We start from the raw sequence: 18,852 nt of genomic DNA, 5'->3' as shown, positions 1-18,852 counted from the left end.
TATGAAGTAGTTGGAGAGCATGTTGTTTAAATCATTCAAGTTTAAAGTTTAAATAGATCTCTAATCCAATTTGTGTGGAAGCAATTTCCTTCCAGAAAACAGATTATTTCTATCCAGGCTGCTCTGCTGAGCTACCCACCCAAAAGTTAGCAAAGCAGAGGCTTGGCTTGTGTGCTGATTAAAGGCACGAAGAAAGCTTCCAATCAGTCTGCTTCCTTCCTAATTGCAAACTTTAAAACCCAGCTGATTTTGCACGTCCTACTAACAATTATAAATAGCTGCCATTCAAAATAGCATAAGAGTGATACAAACAGCTTGCTTTAATGTAACATCTTGCTGGCAGGTTATAACAACAGTAAACAAACAGGATCTGTAAAACGGTACACTGACATCACACCAGCATCATCGGGGTTTTGTGTTTTTAATATTGCAGCAGTGAATTTTCATAGAGAACACACGACTCTTCCTCCAGCAAAGATCATGTTGGGAACTCTCTGTCTTGTCGATGTAGCATATCGCATAAGGCTTTTTTATTTCTTCCAGCAAGTCCCTCACGCCATAGTATCTCTGAGTGGAGGATGCAGAGCATTGCCAGGGATTCGGATGACAGCTCAGATGATGAATACTTTGATGCACATGGTACGTGGAGCCTAAATTACCGTCATTTGTTACCTGAAATGGTGGGGGAAGAGGACGGAAAGCATGAGAGGCTGGGGGGTGAGTGGGGAAGGAAGCAAGACTTTTTGGCTTTGTTTAAAGTCTGTTCCTTTCTAACCAAGCTGTGTGCAGCGTCAGTGCAGCTTCTTCGAGCTTCCCCAGCATCGCTCAGCAGACTCTTATATATAACAGCAACGTTTCAGATTGTGTGATATGTCTGAAGTGATCTTGAGCAGTCTTAAGCTTTTGGAGCTGTATTTGATTCAGTGCAAATGTGTGGGTAAAATTCAGCAGTGCTAACTGGACGGTGGGTGTGTCTTAATGATTCTGATTCAGTAAGGCGAGATTTTTTTTATTATTTTTTAATCAGTAAAAGGTATGATTAATTGTCCTGTCCGGGCTTGAAGAGACCAAAATTTGCCTTATTAACTCCTTATTCTCCTGTTCCTAGAAATACAGTAATGAATGCAGCGGGGTAATTCATGTGCCAAAATTCATCAGTGTTCATTGCAAAATTCCCAGAATAATTTTGACTGTTCATATTAGGAGAAAGCTGTGGTGTTTTTTTTTTTTCCTTTTTTTTCAGTGCATGTTTGTGAAGAAGCTTTGTGCCACTGCATTCATTTTCTACATTGTACTTAATGTGTGCTAAGCCTGAGAGGCTCCATCTCTGCTGACAACAGATGGACCCTTCTCTCGGCTCGTAATGCTAATCTAAGTTCTGTGCGCAACGCGTGCTGCTGGAGTTGGTGACCTTTCTGTGAAATGGAGTTGTTAGAAGATCACACCCCAGTTTTGTAAAGCAGAAATTCAGTAACGTTCAGCTAAAGTTCAGTCTCAAAAAATGGATAGTGTCGTGCTCCAGAAGACTTGTCTCATCAAGTATTTAGGCACACATCCTAAATTCTGGGGTAAAATGCAGCATGCTTTTGGGACTTGCACAATAGCAGCTCAAGTGGCCAGTGTGCTTGTAAGTCAAGGTGATGAATGTGGCTTTTGCCCAGAAAGAGAAGGGCCAACTTCATTTAAGTGTCTCTATTAACTTATGTAGCATCTACAAAAACTTTGTAGGGATTTATTGTAGCAATATACATACAAGAAGAGAGGAGTGAGTCATTGAAATGGCATCGCTGCTATCCACCCTCTTTTTTTGGCTTTTTAACTACTCAGTAATAAAACTGAGATGGAGACAGCTCTGCCTGGGATGCAGGCCCCCAGGGAATCCCTGGAGTGCTCCTGAGGGGCCTGGGAAGGAGAACTGACAAAAATGCGTGCTGCGGTTGGCATCTGCCCCTCTGTTGCAATACTTTGAGGAGTTTACGAGGAAAAGCAGCAGCTCCTCTTCTGCTCGTACACAGTGCACCTCCCTTTACGTACAGGTTGTGCTCTGCAGTCCCCGCACAGTTGGGTTTGAAAAGTCTGCCTGATTTAATGGGATTCTGGCTTATGAGTGTGCTGTTCAACACAGCCCTCTCTTCGGGAGGGACCTCTCAATGCGGGTGTCAGCTCCTGGCTCTGGGTCTGCGAGCAGGGGCTGAGCACCGGTGCGGCTCACCCTGCCCAGGAGGCTTTCAGGGTCGGTGCCACGGGAACTGGCACGGATCAGGATGCGAGCCGACACCCAGCAGAGTTCCTCAGCAGTGCTTCCCAAACACACACGTGTTTCCTTGCCGTGCAGTGGGCGTACCCCGAGCCTGGGAAGCCGCCTTGTCTTGGGCTTCCCACTCATCCCCGTGCACTGGCATGCTATGGTAAAGGTGGTGACAAATACAGTAATATCTAATTTCTATCCTGTAATAAATGCTAATAACAGGAGTAGTATCCCTTTCAGTGATCACTTAAGCAGTAATAAGGGCTGTAATTAAACCTCTCGAGGAAATAAGTTCAACGTTTAGCTTAAGTTGCTGAAGGAGCTTGGAGTGCTATCTTCCCCCTAATTCTCTGCCAGCACGCGTGTCGCACGCACATGCTTTCCCCTTGCTCTGAACAGGTAGCTCTGCACTGCCTCGTGCAGGGAACGGGGGATTTACTCAGATTTTTTCCATAGCTGAAAAAGGAAATGGCATGCTGATACCAGGTTTCCAGGTTGCTGTCTTTTTATGGTCAATGTGTAAATAGAAACTCCTAAAAATGATTGGTCTTTGCTTGGCTCGCGCTTAGATCTGAGCTGCTAGCTCAGATATGCTGAAAAGAGTAATATATCTCATAATCTTTTTGTTCCTGATTCTGGGATTCTTCCACGTAATTACCTTCTTAGTAACTGTACAGCAACAAGGGGGAATCCGAGGCTGGCTCTCCAAAGATTACAGCTTTTAGATTGTCAAGACATCTGTAAATGCTGCTGTTATTATTATGTTTATAGCTCTTTATTAAATTTACAAGCCCAAAATTTTCAGGAAAGAAATAATAACCACAGAACAATAAATAAATTAGAAACCAATTAACCTCTGCAACAGTAAAAGATGCATCCTTAATGTAAAAAAAAAAAAAAAAAAAAAAGGAACCAGCAGCTCATACCAAAAGCATCATTGTAAGACTTGAACTGCTGCTGTTTGCTTTGCTGTGGGTTCAAACGGCAGCTCCAGGGCTCTGGGCTCTGGTTCTTTCACCAGAAAGCCCAATTTGGGCTTTTGCTGCTGGCAGTTAGGGCTGTGCAGTGCCTCCACGTGTTGTGTGGGTGTAGAGCACGAGCCTGCTGTCCTTGTCCCCCAGCCTGGCATTGATCCTCTGGGGGCTCATACAGAGCAAGGCTGTTACCCTTTCTGGATATTGCTGGGGGGTGTTTTATAGGGACTGCCCTTCATATGCCTGTTCCTTTTTGTTATGCTTCTAGGAACATCATGTTTTTGGGACCATCGTTCTTTATCAACTGTAGTAAAATTAGCCAGGGAAGAGGATCTCGAGGTAGGAGGGAAATGGCAGACACTCAGGCAGTGTGGTCTTGTCTCCTAAGGAAATTGGGCTAAAGATAGCCTAGGGAGTTTGTTTCCTTTATTACTCATGCCTTTTTAGGTATTCCATCCTATTAACAATAGTGATCCTTATCGCTGCTTCCCCCAAAGACCTCACTTAGCTTTCAAACAACTCAGGGAGGATCCTAGTAGTGAATGTTGCTTTGTCCTCTCCTATACCGGAACATACTGGCTGCTTTGGCATCCTCGAGCGGTGTTACAAGGTGGTGCCAAGCAGAAGGCATGGCAAGGATAACATCAAACTTGGTGCCTCAAATGGTAGTGTTAAAAATCCATGGGATTTTTTCCACATTTTAGGATTTTTGTTTGTTTACCAACGTGCAACTAAAAGGTCTTGTTTTCATTTCAGAATAGGCTTTTGAATATATTGTATAACAAAAGCTATATTTAACAAAAGCTGGTAAAGTCTCGTGTTTTATTATGACTTAAACCATTCAAATGTTTATGAGATTACATAGAGCTGTAGGGTCTTTTGTTTAAAATTCTGTTCTGTGCTCTTGCCTGTATACATATTGTATGTGTGTGACTCTCAAAACATCTGTTTTTAAAGAGGACTTGTCTGACAATGAGGAAATGTTCCCGAAAGAAATAACCAAATGGAGTTCCAATGATCTGATGGATAAAATCGAAACCCCTGAATGCGATGATGTCCAGGGTAATTTTTATTTTTTTTTTAGTCAAAGCTGCATGTGATATTTCACAGTATTTCCAGGTAATTGTTACAGCCCCAGTCTGAAAAAGGTAAAACTTGTTATCTTCGTCTCATAAAAGGAAAAGCTGAGACAGAGCACAAAAATGTGCCCAGTGCTGCTGAAAAAGAATTGCCCAGTGGGAGCTGGGATAAGGAAGCTCTCGATTCTCTTTATTTTCCACGTTGGTTGGATGCCTTTGTGCCACAGCCAGGATTCTCTCGTATAATGATGAAATATTCCAGCTCCTTCTTGAATTACTCAAATTTCTCCTGGCTTTTCTTTCCTCTTGCTCCATCCTTTGTTCTTATCCGTACCTGCCTTGGTTTTATTTTCTGCTCGTTTTGAAAAGAAGCTGACTCCTCAACCAGATCGATTCATGTAGCAGCACAGTAGAAGCTGACACCTAGGCTTTCTGGTACAAAGTCGGTCTGTATAGGCACAGACACACGAACACATCAGATCTCTGTTCCCCCCGAACAGTTCAAACCGGTCCTTTTATTTTTCCCACAAATTGATCATTTCTGACAATTGTGCAGGGATTTCCCGTTGTTGCCATGCTTAATGCAGTAAGGATGCTGGGTTGCTGTAATGAGAGAATAGCGTGCTTGTGTTCTGTTGCTTACTGAGGTTATGAGAAATTGCTGGAAAATAAGTGACCTGCCATTGCCCAGGCTTCGCTGGTACAAAGAGGCGGGTGGGAAAGAGAGGGCAATTAGATGAAATAATTAAAGCACTATGAGGCAAAGAGGCTGAGAGGCATTGGCACAATCTGCCTGTATTGGAAGACTGGCTTTGCCAAAGTGTCTTGCAGTGCTGATGTTTTAAACCTCTGTGCTTCCAGGTGACTTGTATCATGAGACATCAGCAGAGTACCACGTTGGCTCCAGCGTAGAGAGGCTCAGCATCATTGAAGTAAGTGCTTTGGTTTCTTATAATGAGATCCCTTGTTGCTGGAAGGTCTCCCTGTGGGGTAAATGGGGTAAACTGTTTCCTTTGCTGCGAGCGATGTCTTGTCTTTGTGTGTTATTTGGAGCCATGCTGGCATGCTCTGTACTCCATGGCTAGGCTTAAGGGATTATTTCACCTGTGTTTTGAACATCATATCGAAAATTCTCTGTCGTTTGCAGGCAGTGTCAGGTATCCAGCTGGAAAAAACACAGATCCTGTGGGGATAACTGCTGCCTGAGGCACTGCTGGTAGAGCTGCCCTGATAATGCCAAATGAGCTGGTGGAGATGTGGGAGCAGGAGAGCCGTGTTCCTGCAGCACCATGGTGCAGGCTGCCGTAGTCCCACTGACACAGCTGTGCTGTAGCCCACTCCTCTGAGCTGCTCAGGGACTTGTTTGGAAACCAGTTATAGCACAGCTTGTATCAGAGCTTTGGATAAAATAATAAATAACTACCCCTGGCTGTCCAGATTTTGAATATACAGGCTTTTGCAATTCAGAGTCCTAGTGAGACCGCGTGTCATGGAGTGGCTGTACTCATCCTACCCTGCAAGCATCTGTGCTGCACAGATGTAGCTGCTTGCAGAGTGCCTGCTGAGCCCAAGCTATGTCAGAGTCAGTCAAAGACCATGAGTGTGGTATGGACTTTGGTACTATTCTACATGCCAAGCTGTACGTTCATGGTGCTTTGGTTTTGCTTTAGAGACTGAGGGCTATAGGGAGAGTGAGTGGCTGGGTATGGGAATGGCTCCAGCCCACTCAACATAAGCCGTCCACAAGTTACAGCCCTAAGATTTCACCTAGAGGCTGAAAAGGTGCAGAGAAGTTGCTGTCTTGCTACACAGACTTGGATTCCTCCCATTTCTGGCTTCATTTTAGAAAAAGAGCTTGAAAGTGAAGTGAAAATGGCTGTTATTTGTAGTTGTTCACAAATAGTCCACTAAAACAGTTCAAAATTCCTAGCCACCATTGTGGGGACTTCCAGTTTACCAAAAGGTAGTCCAAGAATCAGGTGTCTTAAGTGACTCCAGATCTCACAAGAAAGTTCGAAACAGCCACCTCCACCCCAAACTAATCAGCAGTTGCTTGCATTTTCCCCACTTCCTTTAAGGGCAGAGGTTAATGAACTGGAAGGGAAAGGTGCCTCCAAATGACTGCTGATAAGCCTCCAGATGACCCGAGCTTGGTGACTCATGTTGTTCTCCAAATGAGCACTTAAACATTTGGCTGAAATCAAAAGCGGCGCTGAGATGTGGAGAGAACTCCTCCCATGCCTCCAGCTAGGCAAAAGTTCACCTTGCAAGCACTGTAAACTGGAATCAGAGGTTTAAAGAGCAGACATTAATACAATGTAATGGTACTAAATAATTAAAGGCCATTCTTGCGCAGGAAGTCTGGAAAATCTTTATTACAGACTTGGATGTGAATTTTAATGCTTCTGGTGGGCCGTGTATTAACACATGCTTTAACATTATCTGGTAAAAATGCAAGCTAGCTGCTAGGCTGCTAATGTGTGCCTGGGCATGCTTCCCTCCCACCAGCATGTTCGTCAGGGGCTCAATTACTGCTCAAAAGACAACAGGCGACTAAAGATGCTAAAATGAAAAGAATTTGCCAAACAGAAAATCCTGCTGCCTCTTACCCCTTCCTTATCCCCTCCCAATGGCTACAGGGAGTTGCCTTCCTCTGGGGAGGGAGCCAGGATGTTCTCAAATGTTCTCTGCTAGCCCATGGGATGAGGCACAGGAGGAGAGATCAGCACCTCCTGCTTCCACATGTCTCAGAAGTGTAGGGGTAGTGGGATTTGAGTCTGCATGGGAGCCATTAACACTGAAAGCCTTGACAGTGGACAGATACTAAAAATAGTTTGTGCTTCATTGTGTTATAATGTGCAACCAGCACAAGTGGATGTTCTTGTACCTGCTCTTGGGACATCAGAATCGGGTGTACAGCTGTTCTGGTGGTGATAATCCTGTCCACTTCAAGTACAAACCACAGGCTGTCTGTTAAGGCAAGGAATTTATTCGATGCAGGAAGCAAAGTACCTGGACAGCCGTGATAAAAGCCCTTACTGTGTTCATGCAGCAGCCTCCCAGATAGATGTTGGCCAGTCCTTGGTTACAGGAAACTTAAGTTTTTTGTCTTCAGTTCCTCTTTTCTAACAGTACAAGCAAATATGAAGCCTTAAATGTATTTATAATTTCTCTCTTAGGCAAGCAGATGCAGTGATTGATCTCTTCTTACATCTTCTTTCCCCAGTAACCTCCCACTTGCACACCTGTCTGACCTCATTTGTTAATTTTGCTGAATACAGGTTTTACTGTCAGCTGCTGCTGAGCACAGCACCCCAACATAAAGCAACACCCATCCTTTAGTTCTTTATTTTCCACCCTAACTCACACAAGCAAAGTCTTTACCTCTGCCATGTTTTGCCCGGTTGCAATTTATTTAACTTGGTTTTGACTTTCAGCATTCCACCTGCTTAGGACAGGCGATTACACTGAGGCAGTGTGGGCATTTGTGCGTGCACCTGTGTGGGAAATGAGACCTGAAAGGAGGAGTCAGGTTCTCTGCTGTTGCACCTAGGTGTATCTGAGGACCGACCATTTCCATAAATTAAGCACATTCCCTCTTCAAGACAGTTTAGTTTCTTACCCAAAACATGGAGAGATTATTCTAAATTTTCATGCTTCCTGCCTTAAGAAACCTTATTTTCAGCATATGCTTATTCAGGATCAGTTTGTGCTCTTTTGTGCTTGTGCCTGCACTGTCCTCTGAATTAAGCATCTCTCTTCCTTCCCTAGCTTTCTTTTCTCATCTCCACTGTGTTTGAGAGCAGGCATTTCATCCTCCTGTGGCACTGATGTGGCTAATGCACGTATTATAGGTACCATGTAATAGCTTGGGAGAGAAAATGTGATAAAATTTGCATAAAATGCACATGGGACAAATACAATTTCTTTGAACAAGCCTTCCTACTGTGTTCTGTTTCATCCCCAACTAGGACGAGTCGGTGCAGCCGTTAATGCAGCCAAGTAAAATCCATGTCCTCCTTTTGGTGCTCCACGGGGGGAACATCCTGGACTCGGGAAGTGGTGATCAGAGCTCTAAGCAAGGGGATGTCAACACCATCACGACCGTGTTTGACACAGTGATGAGGGTACATTACCCAGCTGCTCTTGGACACATTGCCATCAGGCTAGTCCCTTGCCCAGCCATCTGCTCCGAAGCCTTTTCGCTGGTGTCCAGGTAAGTGGATGGGTTAAATTTTGTGCTTGCCTTTTTTTTTTTTAATCCATGAAATGCTCTGTATGTGGTAGTGATAGCTCTGACCACGCTTTGAGAATGCACTTATTTAATATACTAGAGAGGCATTCAATCTCGATTTCATACTTAGCTGCAGTGAATACAGTAATCATGCAGCAAGAGTTCTGTGATTGATTTATTCTAATTAATCCAATAAATACTAAGGCTTTAATTCCTTGTCTGAGGGTTGTTCTATCACTGTAAGTATGTTGTCCTTGAAGATTTACGTTTGATGGGAGGGAAAGATTTATTAAGCTCTCAACCATTCACATTGGAGTAAATGGCCTTTTCTATCTTGGCGCTTTTCTTTTCTTTTTTTTTTTTAGCAATCCTCATTACTAACTGTACTGTCTGAAAATGGTTTTCCCCACTCTGCATCTTAGGCTGAGTATTTCCAATCTCTCTTGCCCTCTCCAGCCTCAGCCCGTATAGCTATGATGAAGGCTGCCTATCCAACAGCCAGGACCACATTCCCCTTGCTGCGCTCCCTCTGCTAGCGACATCATCCCCACAGTACCAAGAAGCGGTAGCCACAGTCATCGTCAGAGCCAACCAGGCCTACAGCGAGTTCATCAGATCCCAGGAGGGCACGTCATTCAATGGCCAGGTGAGCCAGCAGCTGTTTATAGCCACAATGAAAGGAAGAGCAAGTGAAGCAATTTCCTTCTGAAGCTCTATTTTCGCTACTCTCTCAGGAGGGATGGAAACATGACAGTGTTGAGCTGCAGTAAGAAAGCATGCTTCCATTTCTTTCTGAAAGAGAGAGAGATTATTGCTTTTGCTCTGTCTTGAACCTTTGGGATTCCAAACAAAGTCAGAGCTTGTGTTCAGAAATGAAGCTACAAAGCTGTGAAGTTAATCAATTTTCAGCATGACACACCTTTCCAAATCAGGAATGCTACCTTTGTTACTAAATGTGATCTCTACTCCCATTGCAAACCAAGGCTGTTTGAGTGTTCCTGTCTTTAAAGGACCTTCAGCAGCTCTCACTGGGGTTGCCGGTTGCAAAAGTGGATTTCTTTTTTGAGACAGCACAGGTGCTGCGCCCTGTAAATACCATGACTGAGCATCACACCTCTATGAGCAAAGGCACTCTCTGGCCCAGGGGGATATAAGCTATTGAACAGGCTGTACCCACTGCTCTGCTGCAGTGTGATTTATCCACCCCAAGTTTATTCCCAGCCCTGCGGCCCCAGACAGCCCTCTCCTGCTCAGGGGTCTCAGTGCTGTATTGTGCCTATCTGCCGAACACGCTTGGAGGCAGGACAGCATTGTCTCCTCACAGCGCAAACAGGGAACAGAAGCACAGGGAAGCTTGCCTGAAGTAGCACAGAGAGCTGGTGAGGAGGGAATCGAGCTTGTCTTTTTGAGGCTGGAGTTAGGGCCGTAGTCAGCACTCTGTGTTGCTTTCACCCTGTTCCAGTGGGCTGGTGGGGACAGCCAGAACATATTAGCTGTGTTAGCTAGTAGGAGTCTGCAGGGTCTGAATGGATGTTCATTGACAAAATAGCTTTACTGATAAAAGCACTGGTTATCCTGTTACAGCAGCTTTCCCAGGTATAATCCAGCACTCCTTTTAACTGTCATCTCTGAAGTCAAAGGGCTCTTCCCCGCCCCACTTCTGTTGCCTTTTTCAGGTCTGTTTGGTAGGAGATTGTGTTGGAGGAATTCTGGGATTTGATGCCTTATGCTACAGCAATCAGACAGTGTCCGAGAGCCAGAACAGCAGTCGGCGAGGGAGTGTTGTGAGTGTCCAGGTAATGCTGGTTCTCAGCGTCTGTTGGGAATGGGTCTGCTGGCCACAACGCCTCCACGGCCCCTGATTTTAGTAAGGATCTTTGCATGGAAGACCAAAGACTGTCTTCCTACTTGGTGGCCAGGCCATCAGGTATGTCCTAGAGCATGTCTCAGGACTTTGTGGCTTTGCTCTGAATGGGATTTTGGTGTAGATGGGGAGAGGAGGATGGAAGGAGGAAGATAAATGTGGGTGTATTCCTGATTCAGCTGCCAGAGTGGTAAATCCATGTATTTCAAATCCCAGGATACCGACCTTCTGTCTCCTGGAATAACAGTGAACAACACCTATTGCTCCAGTGGCTCTAATCTGGAAGCCAGCAGACACCTCAGCAGGAGCAACATCGATATTCCCCGTAGCAATGGAGAAGATCCAAAGAAGCAGCTGCCACGAAAAAGGAGTGATTCATCCACCTATGAACTGGACACAATCAAGCAGCATCAAGCCTTTCTTTCAAGGTAAGATTTAGAAGAAACAGAACCAGCAATATTCTGGAGCTGAGATCAATGCACCTAGGAAACTTGGATGTTGCTTCGTCATCCTGTGACAAGGAAGGTGGAGGAAAGTGTAATTTTAGATTGGAGGAGTATAGATTTCATTGAGTGTGTTGTACATACAAAAAAAAAAATTAACAGCACCATTAGTGGCAGGGAGAGAATCCAGCTGCTCTACTGCCTTTGTATTACAATGGGAGGAAGCAGCCCTTCATCCTGTCTCTTGACAACCCAGGCAGTCAGGTAACTTCTTTTTTGCTGTGCTGCAGTTGCAGCATGGAATGGTTTGGGTTGGAAGGGACCTTAAAAATTATCTAGTTCCAACCCCCCTGCCGTGGGCAGGGAGGTCATAAAGCAAATACATAAATAGCGTGAGTGAAAACAGCGAAGCAGGATTGGGGATCGAGTGTTGCTTTCATTTCTAAGCATCTTTGAAAGCTGACCTGTTGTTGGGAAAGCTGAGCATGTGTTATGTCCTTTAATTTTGGCCTAGTTCAAGCGTGAGATTGAATTGCAGTGCCCTTTCCTGTCATAGGAGTAGGTTTCTGCTGCCGGGATAGTTAGATGCTCTAGGCAAGAAGTTCTCAGCCCTCGGTGGTTGGCTTACTCAGGGAGCAGCCTTCACCTACACACGAGGATTGTTGTCTCTCTGCTGTCTTACATGACTATTTGATGACTTACATGACTATTTGGCGAAGCGACCCGAGCCCCTGCATGAAGCAAGGACGGGGAATTGGGTTTTGTCCCCTGCCAGGGCTGCACCCTTGCACCAAGGTCATGTTTCAGATATGTTACTCACTGTCAAAGCCCTCAGTATCACATTGCAAAGCTTCTTCAAATGGACTTTCAGAAACATATCTGTTAACATAATTGATAAAATTTTCATAGCGGTCTTTCCATTGCTGCTGATCATTCAGGGATTACTTCTGTAAGCCCAGAGGCTTTTTCTGACTGTTTTTTTCTGACTCATTTGCCTCGCCTGTGGAACTGGATAGCCCATCCCTTTCTCTCCTACAGGACCAGACAGGCTGCATCATCCTCTTAATCCCTCTTCCCCCCACGTCCCAGGTACTGAGGAGCAATGTCTCCCCCCAGCAAACGCTGTTATCTGCATTGTAACTGTGTCCAAGGCTGTTTCTTTTGTCCTGTACTGAGCTGAAATCCTGTCTTGAATTTCTGCTTCTTCGTTAATTGCAGTTGTTGCTCCAGCCCAGGGGCTCCTGTTGTCCTGCCACGTCAGGGGCCCTTTTGCAGAAGATTCATAGGAGAGAGAAAACACCAAAGGGAATGTCACTGGGGCACAGAGTTGCTATATTCAGAAAGATAAGCTGCATTTACAAAAAAAAAACAAAAAAAAACACAATAAGCTTCTCAGCTATTTCTAGCAGGTTAATAAAAGGCAATCAGTCTCTTGTTCATACCTTATTGAACCGGCCTCCTGTATTACAGGAGAAAATATGAGTCATGCAAAAATGTGCTTTCTCTTCCTTGTTCTTGACCTCCAGATCACAGACCGAGCGCAGGGAAGTGGGCTGGCGTCTTGCTGTATTTTTGCATCTGGTTTAGCAGAAGCAGTGGGCCTGCGATGGCTGAGGGATTGCACGGTGCCATCTGTCTCTTCAGATAGCTTTGTCCTGCTCCTTCTTGCTCCATCTCCTAAGGAGCGTGGCTGCTCCCTTCAGGAAGCACTCGAGGGGAGCCTGGAAAGGGCCGTCAGCGTTCAGTGCGCTGATGGGTTTCTGCGCCTTTACTTCTTTGGGGCTTTCGTATCTTTTTTAATCATCCTTTAGACCTTGGGTCAAAAATAAGCCTCTCCCACATCTCAAGAGCAAGATTAATTCATGAAAAAGAGCAGCCTGATGCCACGAATTGTCTTTGCATCCTCTCCCCCTCCGGTCCCTGGCGCAGGGGTGGTTCAGGGGCAGGGGGTTCTCCTCTTCCACCACAGCATCTTGGCAGGGTGTCACACCTGGCCCTGTCCTCGGACCTCATGCTCACAGCCATCATCGCTGAGCAGCGCAGTCATGGGCTGAGTGCCCCAGCGCTCCCGCTGTCACTAAATAATGATTTTCCCATATGAAAACTAAGCTCTGATGTGACACAGCTTCGTGCAGGAGATTGGCGGAGCAGAGCCAAGTTTTCCTAATGGGCACCGCATACTGGCAGCCTGGCATATGGGGGCCTTTCTGTCTGTGCCTATTGCAGATTTCAGCTGGTGCCAAAGACACTCATTTTTATTCATGTATCAGACCTACCCGCTTCTCTGGGATAATGCCCAGCAAGCCAGAGCAGCATCTGGAGATTACAATCACACATTTATTTTTAAATTCAGTCCTTCTGCACAACTACATTATTTCTGGCTGTGCTGTACTTGTATTATTGTAAATGAGTTGATTTGCCTCTGAAATCCATAAGCTCTTGTTTAATTAATGCACACAGTACATCTGCTGCTTTTTAAAGGGAGAACAGGGCGCTGTAGGTTGCTTGGAGCATGATGGATTCAGAGTTCCCCTTGGCTCTCGTTTCTTTTGATTGCAAAAAAGACTATCAAGTTCCCGGTAAAACGAGAGGAGCTGTCCAAATTGCTTAGCGGCACGGCTGTTCTCATTCTCTTCCGTTCCCCACGAAGAGATGCCACGGGAAGAGGAGCAAATACACAAAAAACCTCGTACCTGCCCTGCCGTAACACGTCCGCCGTCAGGATCCTTTCTGTGGTGCGTTCATTTGGATCACGCTGCCGCTGCCCTCTCTTTGGCAAAACCCAACTTATTCTAAATAACTTTGTATTCCTTACACACGGCAAACTTAATGCGTTGCAGTCTTGACAGCTAAAATAATTGTAGCTTCACTGAAGGTGGCTTGTTTTTAAATCTGTTTCAGCGTTGCACATCTTGGCAGTGTGATCTCGGGGAGGCTCGTTCACATCACAGAACTGGGAACATACTCATTTTAGCTGTCACTGCTGTAACCTCCTGTTCCTCTCATTTTTGACATCACTGTTTTGACTTTCTGTGATCTGTACGTCTGGCATAAGTCAGCTTATTATTTCCCTGCGGATGGTAACCAGGAGAATAGTACCGCAGGCGTGCGAGCGGGCTCCTTTAGGCAGTACCTGGCAGCGGGGCACGAGGAGAAAGAAGGTTTTGAGCACCGCTGGGAGCAGCAGCCAGCAGAGCAGAGGTGCTGTCTCTGGGGCAATGTGCTGTTTGCCAAGAAAACTCAGTACACGTGAAACCCGCTTCTCTTCCCATCTGCATATTTGCAGCTTTTCTTTTACTGAAGAACAGCTATCCCAGAGGGGAAGCATGCGCAGGGGTGAGCGAGTGCAACGGTTCCAGGGCTCCAGATGGTGGGGAGTGAGCATCCCCATTTCCCTGAGCATGGCAGTGCCCAGCTGCATTCAGAAGCAGCAGCAGTGAGCCAGTGCTGTGGCACGCAGGGCCAGGCAAGTGCTGCGGAGCACCTGGGACTTCGTCGCGGGGCTGGGTAGAGACTTCCATTTGCATCATCCCTGACTTCAGGCCAGTAAACCTTTTATCCAGCCCAACTGCTGTGGTATCCATTTATCCTACATATTTTATAGACTCTGTTCTGATGCCTGTTAAAGTGTTTGAAAACACCCTGTTAAGATGTTGCTGGTAGCCTGTCTGCAGCTCTCCACTTGCAGTTGTAGCAGTGAGAGCGCAGCAAAGCTGCAGTCTGAATCTGCAGAACCTGGAGAGGAAAAGAAATTGCAGCTTACTGCTTTTCGGTCGTGAGAGAATGATCTCAGAAAACCTTCTGTGAACCAGGTTATTAGTGTTACACATCTGCCACTTCAGCTTTATCCCAGATCTAGCCTGCAAAGAAACACGGCTTCCTAGCACGGGGGTGGATTCCCAGGCTTGTTATCTGAGGGTTCCTGTTTCCTCTGCCTCAGTGTCCAAAGGATATGTGACGTCAAATCCCTGTTTTAAACCTCTGTATCGGCCAGCCTGCACTGCACACAGGTTGAGTTTTTCAAGGAGATTTGACAACTGGAAGGAACAGAAAAACCTTAGACACGTTCTGTATCTTTTAGGTGCAGTTATCTGGAGTTGTTGGGCTGGGGTTAAGAGGTAGTATGAGTGGTAACAACTTGGCACATGTGGTCTCGTGGGCAAAAGAGAGGTGGGAGGGTCCTGGGTGCATGATAAAAACAATTTACCCCATGGTCACTGAGTTAATTACCCCACATTTCCATTCCCAGTGTGTGCCATGCACATGCTTGGAAATCGAGGTTCAAACTTGGTGCACAAGGATCTTAGAAACTCTCCTGCAGATTTTGATCTTTCTTTTTCTTTTTCCCCTCCCATTTTCTTTTTCTCTTTCCTTTTTAATACTGTAACATTTGTTCAACTACTTGCACGAGGAAGAAGTGGGTAAGCACAACTTTCCGTAACATTTGAGAGTAAGGTGGTGGCAGGAACTCAAATGTTGACAACTAGAAAGCATAGCAGTGATGTGTGTAATAGAGTGAATCGCTGTAAATCTGCTTTTTCCCTTGGTGCTCTAGTAATTTTGCTTTGCTGGTTATTTTAGCTTGCCAATGACTGTTCTGCTAGCAGTAACCAAGTTTCTGACTCCTAAAAAAAAATTAAAAAATTTGAGGAGAGTGGAGTGTGTAAACGAACCCACTTGAAGCTTGGTTTTGTACAGTCTAGATTATGCCAATGAAATGGGGTCATTGTTTGGGGGGACACTTTGCTGGATAATAAACTACGGTGAAGAGGCATGGTGGGTTGATTGGCACTGTTTCTTCACTTAAGAGACAAAATTCTCGCAGTCAATCATTTATCTGGTCATCAATTATGAAAAACCAACATGAATAAAATTTTGTCTTTATTTTCTGCTCTTCTTCTAGTTTACATTCTAGTGTTCTCAGAAATGACCCGGGATCCAGGCGATCTAGTAGCTCCACTATGCTGGATGGAGGAAATATTGGAAAGTTTGAGTTTGAGATCACGGACTTCTTCCTCTTTGGTTCTCCCCTGGGTCTGGTTCTTGCACTACGAAAAACTGTCATTCCAGCTCTTGACAGTAAGTCCTGATGTAAACTGCTGAGCTCACTGAGTAATCCAGTAAAAAACAAATATTTATGTATAACATCTACTGCACCATAAGGCATCAGATCACTGTATGCTCTAGCTGATACTGATGATACAATTTATTTGTCATTTAGTTGAAAACATTAAAAATACTGGGAAATTTTTGAATCTGTAAATGCTGTACTGATAAATTGTTTCCATTGATTAAAATGGAAGATGAGGAAGATGATAAATCTTCAGTGCTTTTTCTGTTTTTGTAAACTTAACTGTTATCTGTTTTACAGACGAATAGTTACAGTAATCTAACAAATAACCATGTGATACTTGAATATTTTTTTCTCCATCTCTTTAGTCTTTCAGCTCAGACCAGCTTGCCAGCAGGTCTATAACCTGTTCCACCCTGCAGACCCATCTGCTTCACGCCTCGAGCCTCTTCTGGAGAGAAAGTTTTACCTTTTGCCCCCCTTTAATATTCCCCGTTACCAGAGGTTCCCACTGGGTGATGGCAATTCTGCTGTTCTGGGTAAGTCACTTTGGATTCATGTTAGCTTTCTGAAGGGTTATATCCACACTTCACATGAGGATATCAAAGCAATTGGAAAGGCCAAGAAAGGGAATTGGCCCTGTAATGTTAACCTTGTTCCTGCTTTATCGGAAAAGTAGTTTTCTTCCAACAAAGTCGGTGCCTTGTGACTCAAATGCCTGCCATTTGTCACACAAAGGCCAGCAGCTGCTGAGAGTCAAAATGTGGTGACCTCTCTTTGAAGGTCCCTGTTTAATACCCAAGCTGGCGCTTGTGGTTGGGACTGGATGAAACATGATTAACTTGCCTGAGTTTTAAGGACCTTGATGTTTGGGACGCCAGCGAAGACTGGAAGGAGCAGAGTCAGTAGTGACATCATGAGATGATTTACTTGGTTGCACCCTTTGCTTTTTCATGGAACCAGCCAAAGGACTGGCTACTGCACACGGGTGGGCTGGTGACAGTGCCTTGCCTTTGCCACCTTGCTCGTGAGACATTGTTTTCCTAGAACACCTAGGATTCCTCTGCCATCAGTGGCCTTTTCACTTGCTCTAGCCCAATTGCAGCAGTAACAATGTCTAAAATGGCTGTGTGCATGTCCTTTTGGCTGCCTGGGTTGCATCTGAAGCAATTGTGTCCTGACCATGCCCTGCCTCAGCTCCCATTACATCAGTGCTCTTGCAGTTGATCTAATTAAATAAATTATATTTCCTGCCATCTTCACCTCACTTCTGTGCCTAGACTCTCATGGTCTGTTGCCATTTCAGTGCAAGATCTCATTGCAAGGAGCTCTTCAGGAAGCTCAGCACTGTGCAGAACTAAATTTGACCTTTCTGTTTCACCTAAAGTGTTGGCTCCCTGCAGGGTCAAGGCTTTGGGGCAGGAAGAACAATTTCACCATAATTTTTCCCGTGTAGGTTGTTAGTCAAAGCCTACTTACAGTAAACAGAGCAATTAAGAGTCTCTACTGTAAAACTAGATTTACAGCATACAAGAAATCATGCTGGCAAACCAGAGTCAAATACGAAAGCCATCAGCTAGAAGGATTGAGATTTTTTTTTTTCTCTAAAACTCTGGTAACTTTCCATTTATTTAATCATGTAGGACCAAATGAAGAGAAATATGTATCCAGAGGTGAATTAAAAAAAATGATACTCTGCATCACTTTTAAATTGAAAATGCAAAACAGTGGTCTTGTATGTATCTGTATCTTTAAGGATTGTTTTAATTGCTGAATCTGATTTGTTTAAATGGGCATAAACTAAAATCCATGTTTAATGGAGTGAATAAAATACTTTCTGCAGGCCCTACTCACTCATCAAATTTAGCAAAGATCTTGCTGCAACACTTTTTAAAAATGGATCCACCCACAACTGCATTTGTACCCAGTCCAGTTACAACAGCTTGGGGAATCTGTAGCAACTTGAAAAGCAGATTTTTTTGGGGGTATGCTTTAGATATCAGCTGCAAGTGGCTTCTTATAGAAATTAAAATGAAAAATCCTGAACATCTTACCTTCTTCCCCTTAAATATATTTCAAGTCCCCTGTTCTCAGCGAAGCCTGAAGCAAAAGCCCTGTTGCCATTGAGCAACCTTCATTCTGGTTATCATTCTGTGCAACAAGCAGTGATCTTATTAATTTACTGGGCCTCCCTAGACCTTTGTTAAGTTGGTTGTGTCTAAGTTTAGAGAGACACTTCCATGTAATGTAATGGAGAGGAGTTACACAGCAATTAGCTCAACCATGAGAAGGGTAGAACGATTTCAGAACCCTCTCCAGGTTTGAGCTTTGTTATTAAAAGAGATGCTGCTTTGCCATGGTGAATAGGACTGACAAAAAAGCAACTGTACATTCTCTTCTTGTGTAAGATGAAGCCTCTTCGTTAGCTTATCATAAAGTAACAGACTATTCCTTTCCATTAGAGTAAAAATTATGTTGAGATTTATGCATTACCCAGAAGGACTGTTCTGACCATGATTTGCAAAGCCACTGCTAAAGCAGGAGCGTTCACCGTAGGGTGCTCCAGAAAAGTTAATTGTTGCTATAATTAAGAGATATGATTTGGTGATCATGTGCAATTCAGGTGCTCAATTATAATTAGTTATGTACTAAACATTCTGTAACACTATTTGTGTGTATTTCCTTGCACAGATAGCTGGCTTTTATTTATTTATTTATTTTTGTCCAGGGCTCAGGAAGTCTCTTAGACTCTTGTTCTGGCACCCGTACTAAATGCTGGGTCCCTGTTTGATTATGACCAACATGCAGAGTGAAATCAGATTCACATCCCTGCTTACTCCTGTGCTTTGCACTGTGTAGGCTGAGTCTCATTCAAGTAAATCTCCCTTAGAGCACATATTTTTTTTCCTTGTAGTAAAAAAAGATTTCTCTGGATCTGC

At 44.5% G+C, this 18,852-nt stretch overlaps 1 protein-coding gene across 14 annotated transcripts in view; it reads left to right on the top strand.

Moving 5' to 3' along the window:
- PITPNM2 (phosphatidylinositol transfer protein membrane associated 2) overlaps window positions 1-18,852 on the top strand; it is a 132,286-nt gene that overhangs the window by 95,668 nt on the left and 17,766 nt on the right. For all 14 annotated transcript variants that reach the window (XM_080558876.1, XM_080558875.1, XM_080558870.1 and 11 more), the window contains 9 exons: window positions 544-639; window positions 4,180-4,284; window positions 5,163-5,233; window positions 8,273-8,517; window positions 8,992-9,181; window positions 10,212-10,331; window positions 10,616-10,827; window positions 15,746-15,921; window positions 16,282-16,452. In XM_080558876.1, coding sequence (XP_080415002.1) covers window positions 544-639; window positions 4,180-4,284; window positions 5,163-5,233; window positions 8,273-8,517; window positions 8,992-9,181; window positions 10,212-10,331; window positions 10,616-10,827; window positions 15,746-15,921; window positions 16,282-16,452 — 1,386 coding nt within the window. The remainder of the gene's footprint in view (window positions 1-543; window positions 640-4,179; window positions 4,285-5,162; window positions 5,234-8,272; window positions 8,518-8,991; window positions 9,182-10,211; window positions 10,332-10,615; window positions 10,828-15,745; window positions 15,922-16,281; window positions 16,453-18,852) is intronic.

The sequence above is a fragment of the Anser brachyrhynchus genome (genome assembly GCF_964034855.1).
Source record: "Anser brachyrhynchus genome assembly, chromosome: 17".
NCBI classification, from domain to species: Eukaryota; Metazoa; Chordata; class Aves; order Anseriformes; family Anatidae; genus Anser; species Anser brachyrhynchus.
The sequence above is the reverse complement of the archived record's forward strand: the minus strand, read 5'-3'. Positions and strand labels throughout refer to the sequence as shown.